Below are 14040 nucleotides of genomic sequence, written 5' to 3'. Positions count from 1 at the left end.
TTTCCAGTCCTGTGGCCACTGCTGAGTTTTCCTAATTTGCTGGCATATTGAGTGCAGCACTTTGACAGCATCATCTTTCAGGATTTGAAACAGCTCAACTGGAATTCCATCACCTCCACTAGCTTTGTTCGTAGTGATGCTTTCTAAGGCCCACTTGACTTCACATTCCAGGATATCTGGCTCTAGATGAGTGATCACACCATCGTGATTATCTGGATTGTGAAGATCTTTTTTGTACAGCTCTTCTGTGTATTCTTGCCACCTCTTCTTAATATCTTCTGCTTCTGTTAGGTCCATACCATTTCCGTCCTTTATCGAGCCCATCTTTGCATGAAATGTTCCCTTGGTATCTCTAATTTTCTTGAAGAGATCTCTAGTCTTTCCCATTCTGTTGTTTTCCTCTATTTCTTTGCATTGATCGCTGAGGAAGGCTTTCTTATCTCTTCTTGCTATTCTTTGGAACTCTGCATTCAGATGCTTATATCTTTCCTTTTCTCCTTTGCTTTTCGCTTCTCTTCTTTTCACAGCTATTTGTAAGGCCGCCCCAGACAGCCATTTTGCTTTTTTGCATTCAGCTCAGAGCCATATAAACAGCTGATTTGACTGGCTTATCAACACCATAGACAAATGCATGTTACTGTTTGAAGTTCAGTCTAAATGGTGGTTATCAGTTAGGATGCTTTGGCTAAAATAAGAGAAAGCCCAACCCAACTCAGACTATCTGTACTCATGAAGGACATGTACCAGGTAGAGCAAATCCAGGCCTGGTCGGACTGGTGTTCCTTTTCTCTGCATTATGCAGTGCTGCCCCCTCATATGTTGGCTTCAAACACAGGTTGGTTCTCTCCACTGGAAATAGCCATTTCCTGCAGCAGCCTCGAGCCTTGTGTCTACGTGCTGTGTTGGCCAACCCAAGAGAGACTATCTCTTTCTCAGCCATGAATTGAAAGTTTATGGGTTTTTTACTCTAACTGAGCCACAGTAGGTCCAATGCCCACTCTACCCCTGTATCACTGGGGTGGGGGGTGCTGGGCAGGGAGAGGGGGGTCCACTGATTGATTTAACCCAGGCAGATGTCACCGGCAGAGCTGGGACAGGCTTAGTCCCCCACCCTCACCACAGAGACCTTGCCTGAGACCCAGGGAGAGGAGTGGATGGATGCTGAGGCCACCCCAGTACTTGCTCCTTGAGGAATATTGACTGTTGGGCCTTTTAAGGAGTAAAACCAGGAGAATCATCCATGTCACTTGTCCCTCCAGTCTCAGCTTTGGGACAAACACACCTTTGGTTAACCACCCATTAAGGGAAAGATCGGCAAGGCGATGAGCCCATGACTACTTCTTCCCATGGGCTTGGGGAGGCCTGACTACTGTTGAAGGTTGTATCTTGGAGGCAGATAGAATGACCAAGAGGGATTTTGTGAATCTGTCTGGCTTTTTCAAGAGACAGGACAGGGAAACGGAGATTTGAGTTGGCAATGGGGAGAGCCTGTTTTGTTACAGAATAGTGTTGGCTTGGGTTAACCCTTGTTGCCTGCAGGGCCAACTAAGCTAAGAAGATAAGAAAAAGCAGGTAGTGACTCACCTTAAGAGCAAAAGCAAAATAGCTTCCCATGACAGAAAGCCATTCTTGTATGTTTACTTTCAGTGTCCCTTTTAGTAGGTTTTTGTCACTAACGCATGAGTCTGGCTCATGTATTGCTCTCAGCGTTCACAGGCAGTGCTGTGTAATGGTTATGCTCATGGCCTCTGGAGCTAGGCTTGGTTCATGGTCCAGCCCAGTTGAACACTGGCAGTGTGAAGCTGCTGCTGCTGCTGTTGCTGCTGCTGCTGCTAAGTCGCTTCAGTCATGTCCGACTCTGTGTGACCCCATAGACAGCAGCCACCAGGCTCCCCCATCCCTGGGATTCTCCAGGCAAGAACACTGGAGTGGGTTGCCATTTCCTTCTCCAGTGCATGAAAGTGAAAAGTGAAAGTGAAGTCGCTCAGTCATGACTGACTCTTAGCGACCCCATGGACTGCAGCCTACCAGCTTCCTCTGTACTGGAGTGGGTTGCCATTGCCTTCTCCACAGTGTGAAGCTAGGCTACTTCATTACCTGCTGTAGTTTCTCAAACTGGATAATGGGCATACAAGTTGTACCTGCTTTATAGGGTTGTTGTGAGGATTAAGGGGCTTCCCAGGTGGCACTAAAGAACCCACCTGCCAATGCAGGAGACATAAAGGATGTGTGTTTGATCCCTGGGTCAGGAAGATCCCCTAGAGGAGGGCATGGTAACCCACTCCAGTATTCTTGCCTGGAGAATCCCCAAGGACAGAAGAGACTGGCAGCTACAGTTCATGGGGCGCAAAGAGTTGGACACAACTGGGGCAACTTAGTATCCACGTGAGGATTAGTACGCACGTGAGGATTAAATGCATTATGCTCATAAAACACATAGAAGGTGCACAGTGAATATTAGCTGTTGTTGCTATGGCTAATATTCCATGAGAGGAGGATATTCTTTTTTCTGTTTCTTTTCCATTCTAACACTTTAGACACTTCAGGCCAGCTGTGAATTTTCTCACATACTGTGATATTGTGATTTATAATAAGAAATATATCATTTGGGGACTTCCCTGGTGGTCCAGTGATTAAGAGATCATGCTCCCAATGCAGGGAGCCTGGACTTCCATCCCTGGTCAGGGAACTAGATCCCACATGCCACAGCTGAAACCTGGCACAGCCAAAAGGAAAAAGAAAGAAAGAAAGAAATACATTATTTGGTCTTAGTCCCTGCTGCTGGCCCAGAGCTAGCTCCAAAACCCCTTGGGATTTCCTGAGTGATGGGAACATTAAATGTTCTTCATGTTAAAGAGGTGACCTGGAAAGCACCTAAGGATGGCGGCTGGTTGCCTGTGGAGCCCAATATGTGATTTCCAACCTCATGCCCACTGCCAGGGAGGGGGGATGAACTGGAGATTGAGTTCCATGGCCAATGGCCAGTGATTTAATCAATCATGCCTAAGCAAAGGAGCCTCCATAAAAACCTAAAAGAAGTGGGTTTGGAGAGCTTCTGGGTTGGTGAACAGGTGGCGATTCTGGGAAAGTGGCACCCTCAGACAGTATGAAAACTCCCTGCCCTTCCCCCTAGTGCCTTATGCATCTCTTCCATCTGGTCGTTCTCGATTTATGTCTTTTAGTGATGGGCCAGCAATCTAGTAAGTAAAATGTTTCTCTGAGCTTTCTGAGCTGCTCCAGGAAGTTAATTGAACCTAAAGAGGAGGTTGCTGGAACCTCTGCTCTCTATCTAGCTCATTGGTCAGAAGCACTGGTGACAACCTGGCCTTGGGACTGGCCTCTGGGGGGTGGGGGCGGTGGGGATGGAGGGCAGTCTGATGGGACTGAGCTCTTAACCTGTGGAATCTGATGCTTTCTCCGGGTAGTGTCTGAATTGAGTTGAACTGTAGGACACCCAGCTGGTGTCAAGAATTGGTTGTTTGGGGAAAAAACTTACACATTGGTGATCAGAATTGTACTCACTAAAGAGAGAATTGGATTCCTCAAAGGGCACCTTTCTCCAGTATGATGGGGCTGGACAAGGGCTTTGTAAGGGGTACCTGAGACCCTCCCCCTTTGCCCTGAGGACACAGAGATCACACTTCCAAAGGTGACCTCTAAGAGCACATTTTGCCAAACACAGGGTTCAGTTCAATTCAGTCGCTCAGTCGTGTCCGACTCTTGCAACCCCATGAATCGCAGCATGCCAGGCCTCCCTGTCCATCACCAACTCCAAGTCTACTCAAACTCATGTGCATCAAGTCGGTGATGCCATCCAGCCATCTCATCCTCTGTCATCCCCTTCTCCTCCTGCTCCCAATCCCTCGCAGCATCAGGGTCTTTTCCAATGAGTCAACTCTTCGCATGAGGTGGCCAAATTATTAGAGTTTCAGCCTCAGCATGAGTCCTTCCAATGAACACCCAGGACTGATCTCCTTTAGAATGGACTGGTTGGATTTCCTGGTAGTCCAAGGGACTCTCAAGAGTCTTCTCCAACACCACAGTTCAAAAGCATCAGTTCTTCGGTGCTCAGCTTTCTTCACAGTCCAACTGTCACATCCATACATGACCACTGGAAAAACCATAGCCTTGACTAGATGGACCTTTGTTGGCAAAGTAATGTCTCTGCTTTTGAATATGCCATCTAGGTTGGTCATAACTTTCCTTCCAAGGAGTAAATGTCTTTTAATTTCATGGCTGCAATCACCATCTGCAGTGATTTTAGAGCCCCCAAAAGATAAAGTCTGACACTGTTTCTACTGTTTCCCCATCTATTTGCCATGAAGTAATGGAACCAGATGCCATGATCTTCGTTTTCTGAATGTTGAGCTTTAGGCCAGCTTTTTCACTCTCCTCTTTCACTTTCATCAAGAGGCTTTTTAGTTCCTCTTCACTTTCTGCCATAAGGGTGGTGTCATCTGCATATCTGAGGTGATTGATATTTCTCCCGGCAATCTCGATTCCAGCTTATGCTTCTTCCAGCCCAGCGTTTCTCATGATGTACTCTGCAGATCTTTAATTGATAGAAATTGATAAGAGGCCAGCGGAGGAACTCAAGCAAGGGAGTGAAAATCAGAAACAGGTGCCCTCGCTTGCTCCCAAGGTGGGAGGGTGAGCTGGTTCCTTTAGTGGGGTGAGGGGGAGGGCGGATCTGGTGGGTTGGGCAGGAGGCGTAGCTTAGGTGGTCTGCCCACCCCCTTGGTGGTGCCCGAGTGCAGCGATCACGCAATGCTCTGCTTTTGCTCCTGGCACTTCACAAGTGGCAGCTGGTTTGTGGCCCTCTTGTATCGTATTGTTCATCATTTGGCCCAACAGCACATGTATGCAGTTATTTTTAGTCCCTTATATTTAGTTTCTTTGTATTTGTTGCTGGAGGAGATGTTTGTCAAGGTGCAGACACTACAGCAAAAAGTCCTGAGTCTCAGCCTATCTCACTTATATACCATAAGTATCCAAAATCTTAAATATGTAAGTTTTCTCAAACTCAGTAATTCTACTTCCAGGAATTTAACATAAGGCTAAATGCATGGTTATATTCAGAATTTTAACCACAATATACAGATTTCACTTTCATTGGGAAACTACATAAAAGAGTGGATAGTTACATATAGGTTGAAAACTCCATATAACAGAATGCAGTGAAATCTTTTAAAGTTATTCCCTATAAATACCATATTTTTATTGACAGAGATATTTATTTGCAATGTTATATTAAAAGATTTCAAAATATATATATTTCTATTTTATATATATAAATCCATATATATTCATATATGTAGGAGGATTTTTATTAAATGGGACATTTAATTTATATACATTTACAAAATATATATGTGTGCGATTATACTATGTAAAATCATGACCCAGATGGCTTAGTCTAAGAGTGTGTCTAAGTCAAAAGAATTATATCAACAAAAGTAAATTTTAAATAGTTATGAAAGAAAGTGAAAAGTGTTAGTTGCTCAGTTGTGTCTGACTCTTTGCAACCCCATATACTGTAGCCTGCCAGGCTGCACTGTCCATGGACTTTTCCAGGCAAGAATACTGGAGTGGGTAGCCATTCCCTTCTCCAGGGGATCTTCCTGACCCAGGGACTGCACTCGAGTCTCCTGGATTGCAGGCAGATTCTTTATCGCGTGAGTCACCAGGAAAGCCCTATTTCTGCTTCTGTACCCGAAGGCTATCCTGTCATGTCCAGTAATACTTTTTCAATATCCTTAATTCCTTTCCCATTCGCATGCTGCATAGCTGCTTTTGCATCGCTACCCAAAATCCCACTAAGACAGTCCTGCAGCCCTCTGCCCTTCTGCCTCATTGCCCTCCCGTACTTTCTGTTCTCCATCACAAAAGCCAGAGAATCTTGTGCCAAGTGGTGGGCTCTGTTTGGAAGAAGAGGAGGGGAGAAACTGAGATGGTCCAAGCCAGGATTCTTTGTAGCTAACTGGAGTAGGGCGATGGGTGGGGTGGGTGAGCAACTGGGAGGGTGTTGGTAACATGCCAGCATTCATAATCTTCATTCTCTTTCATATGCATAGAAAACAGCTGCAAGGACACGCACGAAGGTCACAATGTTAACATTTTGTTATTTCTGGTGATAGGATTAGAGTGGATTTTAATTTCGTTCCTTTTGCTTATCTATGTTTTCTAATTTTCTACCATGAACAGACATTCCCTGATTAAATTCTTAGAATTTTTATTGAAGTATATCTTGATTGATTTATAAAAATCATTTGAGAAAAAAAAAGTTCCCCAGTGCTTCTCAGAATTATAAGGTTGGAAAAGTAAGTATGGTAAACCCTAAGTTAAGGAGGTTTAGAAATATATTCTCTGTCCCAGATATGCCACTGACATTTGTACCCAAGTCAACCATCAGCCAACACTGAGATCTGTCTTTGTGCCTGTCACCCCTTTCTGTCAAATAAAAGCAAAAAGATATTTTCAAAAATGGGAGAAGGACTTGGAGCAGGTTAAACCAGTTGACACATATGTCTTACCTGGAAAATGGGGACAACCACATGGTCCTCGGGGACTGGTGAGGGACCATAAATGGAAAAGCCTAGCACAGGGCTGGCACATCTCAGGTCCTTGAGGAACTCTGAGCACCTGCTCTGTCCAGTTCTTTTGCTTAAGAGGCAATTACTGGTTTCAGCTTTGGGCTAGAGTTCTGAATTGGGGGCTGTGGATATAGGAATAAGACACTGACCCAGCCCTAATGGAGCCCCCAGTTTGTGGGAGGAGACAGACAATATGAAAGTGTCTGCTTATGTGCCAGACAGTCTTCTAAACACTTGATATTTGCATATTGATGCTTTACATCCTTATAGAAGTCGATGAGGTGTGTGCGCATGTTAAGTCGCTTCAGTCATGTCTGACTCTGTGTGACGCTATGGACTGTAACCCACAAGGCTCCTCTGTCCACGGGATTCTCCAGGCAAGAATGCTAAAGTAGATTGCCGTGCCCTCCTCCAGGGGATCTTCCCAACCCAGGGATTGAATCTGCATCTCTTATGCCTCCTGCACTGGCAGGCGGGTTCTTCACCACTAGCGCCACCTGGGAAGCCCAATCTGATGAGGTAGATTATCTCAAGTATTACTTCGTAATCCGTCTTCCTGGTCACAGATGCCTGTCCCTCTGTAAGAGCCCACATCTGTGATAACGGTATTGGATCTATTTGTATAAGTGGTGGGTGAGAGCTTGGGTGCTGGAATCAGACTTTCTGGGTTCAAAATGCAGCTCCACCAATTATGGGCAAGATATTTGATCTGTCAATGCCTCAATAATGTTTTCAACTGTAAAATAAGAATAGCTATAGTTGTTGCCTCATAGATTATTGTAAGATTTATATAAAGCACTTAGAACAGTGTCTGGCACACAAGCGTCAGTAAACACTTGCTGTTATTATTATTGTTGTGTCATTTGTCTCCTTCTGAAGACTGGGGGCTCCTTGAGGACTATGACACTATCTTATTAATCATATGTGCAACTCCCAACCCAAGGCTGATCATGGGGTTGAAATCAACGATTATCTGTTAAGTAAAAGAAAAAAGTTATCACTACTCATATATTTTGAGGTAGGGAGGGAGATGATACAGAGGGAAGAGGGATTGCCCTTATGAATGGACATCAGATTCTCCCAAGAACCACGATTGTAGGAGGAATGTGGATTCTATTAGAGCAGCCAGAGTCCAAGAAATCAACCTAAATCAGAGTCAAAGTAAGAACCAGAAGGGACATCCCAGACCATGGTTAGTGCTCCCACTTTTTAGGTGAGGAGCCTGAGGCGTAGGGAGTTCGTGTACCTTATCTGTGGTCCTGCAGTGTTGGAGGAAATTTGTTGGCGAACATGGCCCTTTATCTTAGCCTCAATTTCCATTAATACTTCATGGTTAATTAAACAGATGTTTTTATTTTGGTTCAGTTTCACAAAGCTTTATTGAATGCCGAATGCCTTGTTCTCAGCTCACGAGAGATGAGTAAAATGGGCTCAGAGAGCATTCAGACTTGCTTGAGATTAAATAAGCAAATCAAATGTGAAAATGGGAAATCCCAGGAAATAATGAGCGCTCGCTTTGTTCCCATTCTATAGAGGTCAGGAGACTAAACAACCAAGTGAGAATAGTGGGAATATAGGACTTCTGTAGCGCAAACCTGTTGAGGTCATACTTGGGTTATGACTCTGTCCCTCCAGTTAAAGGGACACCGCAGCACAAGAAGAAAACTCGAGCGGGGTGAGCAGAGGTTGATTCCATTGGGGTGTTATGGGTAGATGCCATGGGATTCTACAGAATGTATCTCTACCTCCCTGGCAAAGATAATGTCTTCCCCAAGCCTTGCTCAGAGAACCCCCTCCCCAGTTCAGTACGGCCCCACCCCAGGGATCCTAGGAAAATGGGTGAGTAGGAAGTTGTTGCTAAGAAGTTTGTTTTGGCTCTGCTGAAGGCACAGCTATAAATTCACATAATAAGAGACCCACCAGTATGACTGGAAATGCAGAGCACAGCTGACGGGAGGGGAGATTCATAGCCTGCCTCAGCGCCATTCATCTCCCACCTGGGAGCAGTGTAGCCCTGCGGCTGCTGCTGCTGCTAATCCATTATTTATCAGGGAGACTAGAGATGTCAGGGGGAAGGGCAGTGTGTGGGTGGCAACCAGTACTGACAGGGAGCTGTGAGAGGCAGGGGGTGCAACACGGTGTGCCTGGGACTGGAGCTGGGAGAGCAAGACTGAGCCACTGCCCGCTGTGTAGACATTGGGCCAGTCACTTAACTGCTGTGGCCTCCAGCTCCTCAGCCTTAAAATAGGGCTTGAGTGAAACAGTCTCCTCAAGTCCCTCAGGCTCTGGAGTTCCATTCAGAATGTTCTAAGCGTTGTATGAAAATGTCATTCAGAAGTTGCTTTCAGACTTCCTTCAGTCTGTGTAACAGGCTCTAGATATATACAAAAAATGAAAAGTTAACAACGACCAAAAAAAAAAAAAGAGGTTGTTTTCATTACCCTAGAAGGTATCTCTGGGGTCTTCAGGGAGCATATTTCCCTGAGGGTGATCTCAAACCTTTTCCTAAAGAACCCCCAGGCATAAGAGCCCCAGTGCATCTGCAGCCCAGGATCTGGGGGCATACACCCAGGCATGAAATGTCTTTGAGTTCTTGTTTGTTATCACGGAGGTAATTTTGCACTCTACTCCATAAGTCTATCCTTGCTTGTGTTGATATAAAAATAGTATTCTGAATTATTCATTGTTTGTGAATGTGTTGATAAAGCTAGACTTGCAAGTTGGCAGAGAATCTTGTCTTTTGATCTTGAACTATACAAGCCCTAATTTTGTGTGATAAGATTACAGGAGATGTCTAATTTCTTTTTCATGCTTTCTGTATTTTATTTCTTCTCTAATGTGTGTGTATTAAGACTAAAGAAAAGTAAATAAATTTTTAAAACATGAAAAATAATGTAGTTCTGACCTTCCACATCTAGGTTTTAAGGAGGGAAGGGCTCCCCTTAATGGATGGGTCCCCTGATGACATTTTCTTAATGTGCACATTCTTCTGTATCCGAGTGCTCTGTGCCTGTGCGCTCGGTTGCTCAGTTGTGTCCGACTCTCTGCGACTCCATTGACTGTAGGCTGCCAGGCTCCTCTGTCCGTGGGATTCTTCAGGCAAGAATACTGGAGGGGGTTGCCATGCCCTCCTCCAAGATCTTCAAGACCCAGGGATAGAACCCACGTCTCTTTGTCTCATGCGTTGGCAGGCGGGTTCTTTCCCACGCAGAAGTGCCACCGAGAAGCCCATCTGAGTGCTCTGTTTGTGATAAATAACATGTGGTTGAATGAATAAAAGAATAATGACAATTATGACGATGATAAAAGCTACCATTATTGTGTTTTTACCATGTGCTACTGTTCTAAACTCTTTACCTCAGTCATCTTATTCAATCCTTATAAAACCCTTTGAGGCAGGTCTTATTATCCTCATTTTACAGATGAGGAAACCAAAACATCAAAAAGTTAAGCAACTGTTCCAGTTGGAACAGCTTTCCTGTGCTGTCTTTTCTCTTCTTGGCTGGCCTTTTAGACCTGGTCATTGTGGCAACATTTGCCCCGAGCACAGCAACTTGGTGGTATTACTTAGCAGTTCCTCATCTCTTGGTTTTGCCCTGAGGCGTCTCTGCCCTATTCCACTTGCTCTATCTGTATTTTCTAAGTTTCCTAAGGTGACAGTTGTGTCATGGATGAAGAGAAGGGTGGCAAACTAATCTATGCTAGTTTATTCACACAGAACTCTCAGGTTCTTTTAGCAGATAGTAGTAGCCATGGGCATCGGAGAAGGCAATGGCACCCCACTCCAGTACTCTTGCCTGGAAAATCCCATGGATGGAGGAGCCTGGTGGGCGGCAGTCCATGGGGTCGCTAAGAGTCAGGGACGACTGAGCGACTTCACTTTCGCTTTTCACTTTCATGCATTGGAGAAGGAAATGGCAACCCACTCCAGTGTTCTTGCCTGGAGAATCCCAGAGACAGTGGGCCCCCGTCTATGGGGTCGCACAGAGTCGGACACGACTGAAGCGGCTTAGCAGCAGCAGCAGCAGTAGCCGTGGGCATAGTTGAAGTGGATGTGGATTAACTAGTCTCCACAGTCCCACCATCATCTTATTACAAAAGCAAATCTCAGAGAAAAACCTGTCACACGTGCAGGTTATGAATGCTTATTGAATAAGCATTCCTAGGCTGGCAAACAAGACAGCGCAGGCAGCCTGCTCTGGAAGCTGATCAAGTCCCAATCCTCTGCTCATTTGGGTACTGCAACTGCTTCCTGAGTGGAAGATTCACTGGAAGAAGGCAGGCAAACATTCTAGAGCGCTGGGTCTCAAACTTGAGCAACCATCCAAATCTCCTGGAGGGCTTGTTAAGGCACTGACTGCTGGGCCCTGACCCTAGAGCTTCTAAGGGCTCCACACTTTGAGATCTGATTTTGTTACTCTCTCTGATAAATGGCATCAGGCAACCAGCAATTCGCTCAATCCCTGGGCACAGGACCATTTAGAGAGTTAGTCTATGGTCTAGAACACCAACCCTTGAGTGTGGACCACAAGGTGTTCTGGATTCCTTTACCTAAGAGGCATAAGGGTAAAGAATGTCAGTGAACGGTTTTAGAGCAGCAGTCCTCACCTTTTTTGGCACCAGGGACAGATTTTGTGGAAGACAGTTTTTCCACGGACTGGGGCTGGGGTTGGGGGGGTGGTTTCAGGAGGATGATGCAAGCACATTACATTTATTGTGCACTTTATTTCTGTTATTATTACATCAGCTCCACCTCAGATCGTCAGGCGTTAGATCCTGGAGGTTGGGGGCCCCTGATTTAAAGGATATTGTTAATGTCATCCGTGAGAAGCCATTTCTCATCCTCATTATGCTAATTAGCAAAGCCTGGTGCATTCCTTTGGAGATGGCAATGGCACCCCACTCCAGTACTCTTGCCTGGAAAATCCCATGGACGGAGGAGCCTGGTAGGCTTCAGTCCATGGGGTCGCTGAGAGTTGGACACGACTCAGTGACTTCACTTTCACTTTTCACCTTCATGCATTGGAAGAGGAAATGGCATCCCACTCCAGTGTTCTTGCCTGGAGAATCCCAGGGGCCGCAGAGCCTGGTGGGCTGCCGTCTATGGGGTCGCACAGAGTTGGACACGATTGAAGCGACTTAGCAGCAGCAGCAGCAGAAGTGCATTCCTTACGCTCCAATAACTGAGGTTCATTTCACATAGATAGTTGGAGCATGGCCTCACTGATACAATACTAGCCGAATAGCCCTGTAGTGTGAATTCCTGGAGAGGGCACCTAGGGTATAACATAAATTAGCACAAATGCCTAATATCACCTGTCCAAATGGAACATCTTAGAGTAAGTTACAGACAACATGAATAGAAGGAAAGTTCACTAACAAATCGCTGGGCGTTTGTTTGGTCCCACAGACGGAGCCTGAGATCATAGAGGAAACGAACATTGACAGAGTGAATGAGCCCCGAGGCTACGGCCGGTCGAGGCAGGTGAAAGGCCACTCGGAGACCTCCACGCTGAGCTCGCAGCCCTCCATCGATGAGGTCCGGCAGCAGATGCACATGCTGCTAGAGGAGGCCTTCAGCCTGGCGTCGGCGGGCCACGCAGGCCAGGGCCGGCACCCGGAGGCCTACGGCTCCGCCCAGCACCTGCCCTACTCCGAGGTGGTGACCAGCGCTCCGGGCACCATGACACGGCCCAGGGCTGGGGTGCAGTGGGTGCCGACCTACCGCCCAGAAGTGTACCAGTACAGTCTGCCCCGGCCGGTAAGTCAGACATCCCTCCCCTCTGCCCATCATCATCAGATCTGCCTGTCCCCGGTGTGCCCCCGGGGTCTCAGGGTGGGGACTTTTGTGATGAGCCACCTTGGGATTTGGAGACGACGTTTGCTGGGCTCTCATCCTGTCCTCCATCCCTGATCCAAGCCTAAGGCTTTCAGTCCTATGGGCACAGGCGTACGGGAAGCCCTGATGTCCAGCTGAAACACGTTTTTGAATGAATTTCCTTTTCTATCCCTCCTGTGAAGGCCAGACCTCATTCTTTGTGCACTGGTGGTTTTCTACAACCCCAAGGGCAAGGACCTCATTTAAATGTCAAAATGTAGTGCAAGGCCCCATGTCAGGGGGCCATGGAGCATGTAGTTCTAAGCAGAGGCTTTGGAGGCGGGTGGTTTGACTTTGAATTCCAGCTCTAGCATTCAGCGGCTTTGTGACTTGGGGATGTTACTTAGATTTTCTATAGGTGAAATAAACAGATAAGAAAAATAACTGACTTCCTAAGGTGGTTGTAAAGATTAACAAGAGGTACTAGACGGATGCCAGGCACCCAGTAAATGCCATAAAGGTTTGTTAGGATCATCTCACTAACTAGTAACTGTACTTCAGTATTTGAGAAAGTACCCAGTGACTAAAGGCTTCCATGATTTAAGCAACCATTTTAATTAGTTTGCATTTAATTAGTTCATCACCATAGCATCTACAGAAAATCTTTTAAAAAAGAAATAGTTTTATAAGCCACAGACCATAATAGACAATGCTTTATGTGATATATAGATTCTACCCTTGTAATATTTCATACTCTATCTCCAAGTTACTCATTAATAGAGCCTTATAAATTATCATTGTGATATGTAATTATCTAATAAAAGCTAGAGAAGGCACGTTGCTGACAAGTGTCCATATAGTCAAAGCTATGGTTCTTCCAGTGGTAGTCATGTGTGGATGTGAGTTGGACCATAAACAGGGCTGAGGCCCAAAGAATTGATGCTTTCAAATTGTGGTGCTGGAGAAGATTCTTGAGAGTCCCTTGGACTGCAAGGAGATCCAACCAGTCAATCCTAAAGGAAATCAATCCTGATTGTTCATTTGAAGGACGGTCGCTGAAGCTGAAGCTCCAGTATTTTGGCCACCTGATGTGAAGAGCCAACTCATTGGAAAAGACCCTGGTATTGGGAAAGATTAAAGGCAGGAAGAGAAGGGGGCGACAGAGGATAAGATGGTTGGATGGCATCACCGACTCGATGGACAGGAATCTGAGCAAATTTCAGGAACTAGTGAAGGACAGGGAAGCCTGGCATGCTATAGTCCATGGAGTTGCAAAGAGTTGGATTCAACTTCTTGAGTGAACAACAATAATAAAAGCTAACATTTATCGAGTGCTTCACTGTGACTAGGTAGTGATCTAAGTGTATATGTATGGTAACTCATTTATTTAGTTCTTACTATATGCCTCTGAGACAGTTACTAGTTTTATCCCTGTTTTACAGATGTTGAAACTGAGGTTTCACAGCTTGTTCAAGTCACACAGCCAGGAAGGGGCGGAGCCAGGACCCAAAGTCAGGCCATCTGGTGACAAAGCCCATGTTCTTAACCTGCCTTCTGCTGTTGTATTGTCTCTCCATCTTTCATTTTCCAGTAGACTATTCGGGACACCTGTGAGCTTGTGGAGCCTTT

The 14040-nt window shown here is 45.7% G+C and overlaps 1 protein-coding gene across 3 annotated transcripts in view; it reads left to right on the top strand.

Moving 5' to 3' along the window:
- KIAA1549L (KIAA1549 like) overlaps positions 1-14040 on the top strand; it is a 308458-nt gene that overhangs the window by 269189 nt on the left and 25229 nt on the right. For all 3 annotated transcript variants that reach the window (XM_018059263.1, XM_018059262.1, XM_005690072.3), the window contains one exon: positions 12004-12354. In XM_018059263.1, the coding sequence (XP_017914752.1) occupies positions 12004-12354 (351 nt within the window). The remainder of the gene's footprint in view (positions 1-12003; positions 12355-14040) is intronic.

The sequence above is a fragment of the Capra hircus genome, chromosome 15 (assembly GCF_001704415.2).
Source record: "Capra hircus breed San Clemente chromosome 15, ASM170441v1, whole genome shotgun sequence".
In the NCBI taxonomy this organism is placed as follows: domain Eukaryota; kingdom Metazoa; phylum Chordata; class Mammalia; order Artiodactyla; family Bovidae; genus Capra; species Capra hircus.
The sequence above is the reverse complement of the archived record's forward strand: the minus strand, read 5'-3'. Positions and strand labels throughout refer to the sequence as shown.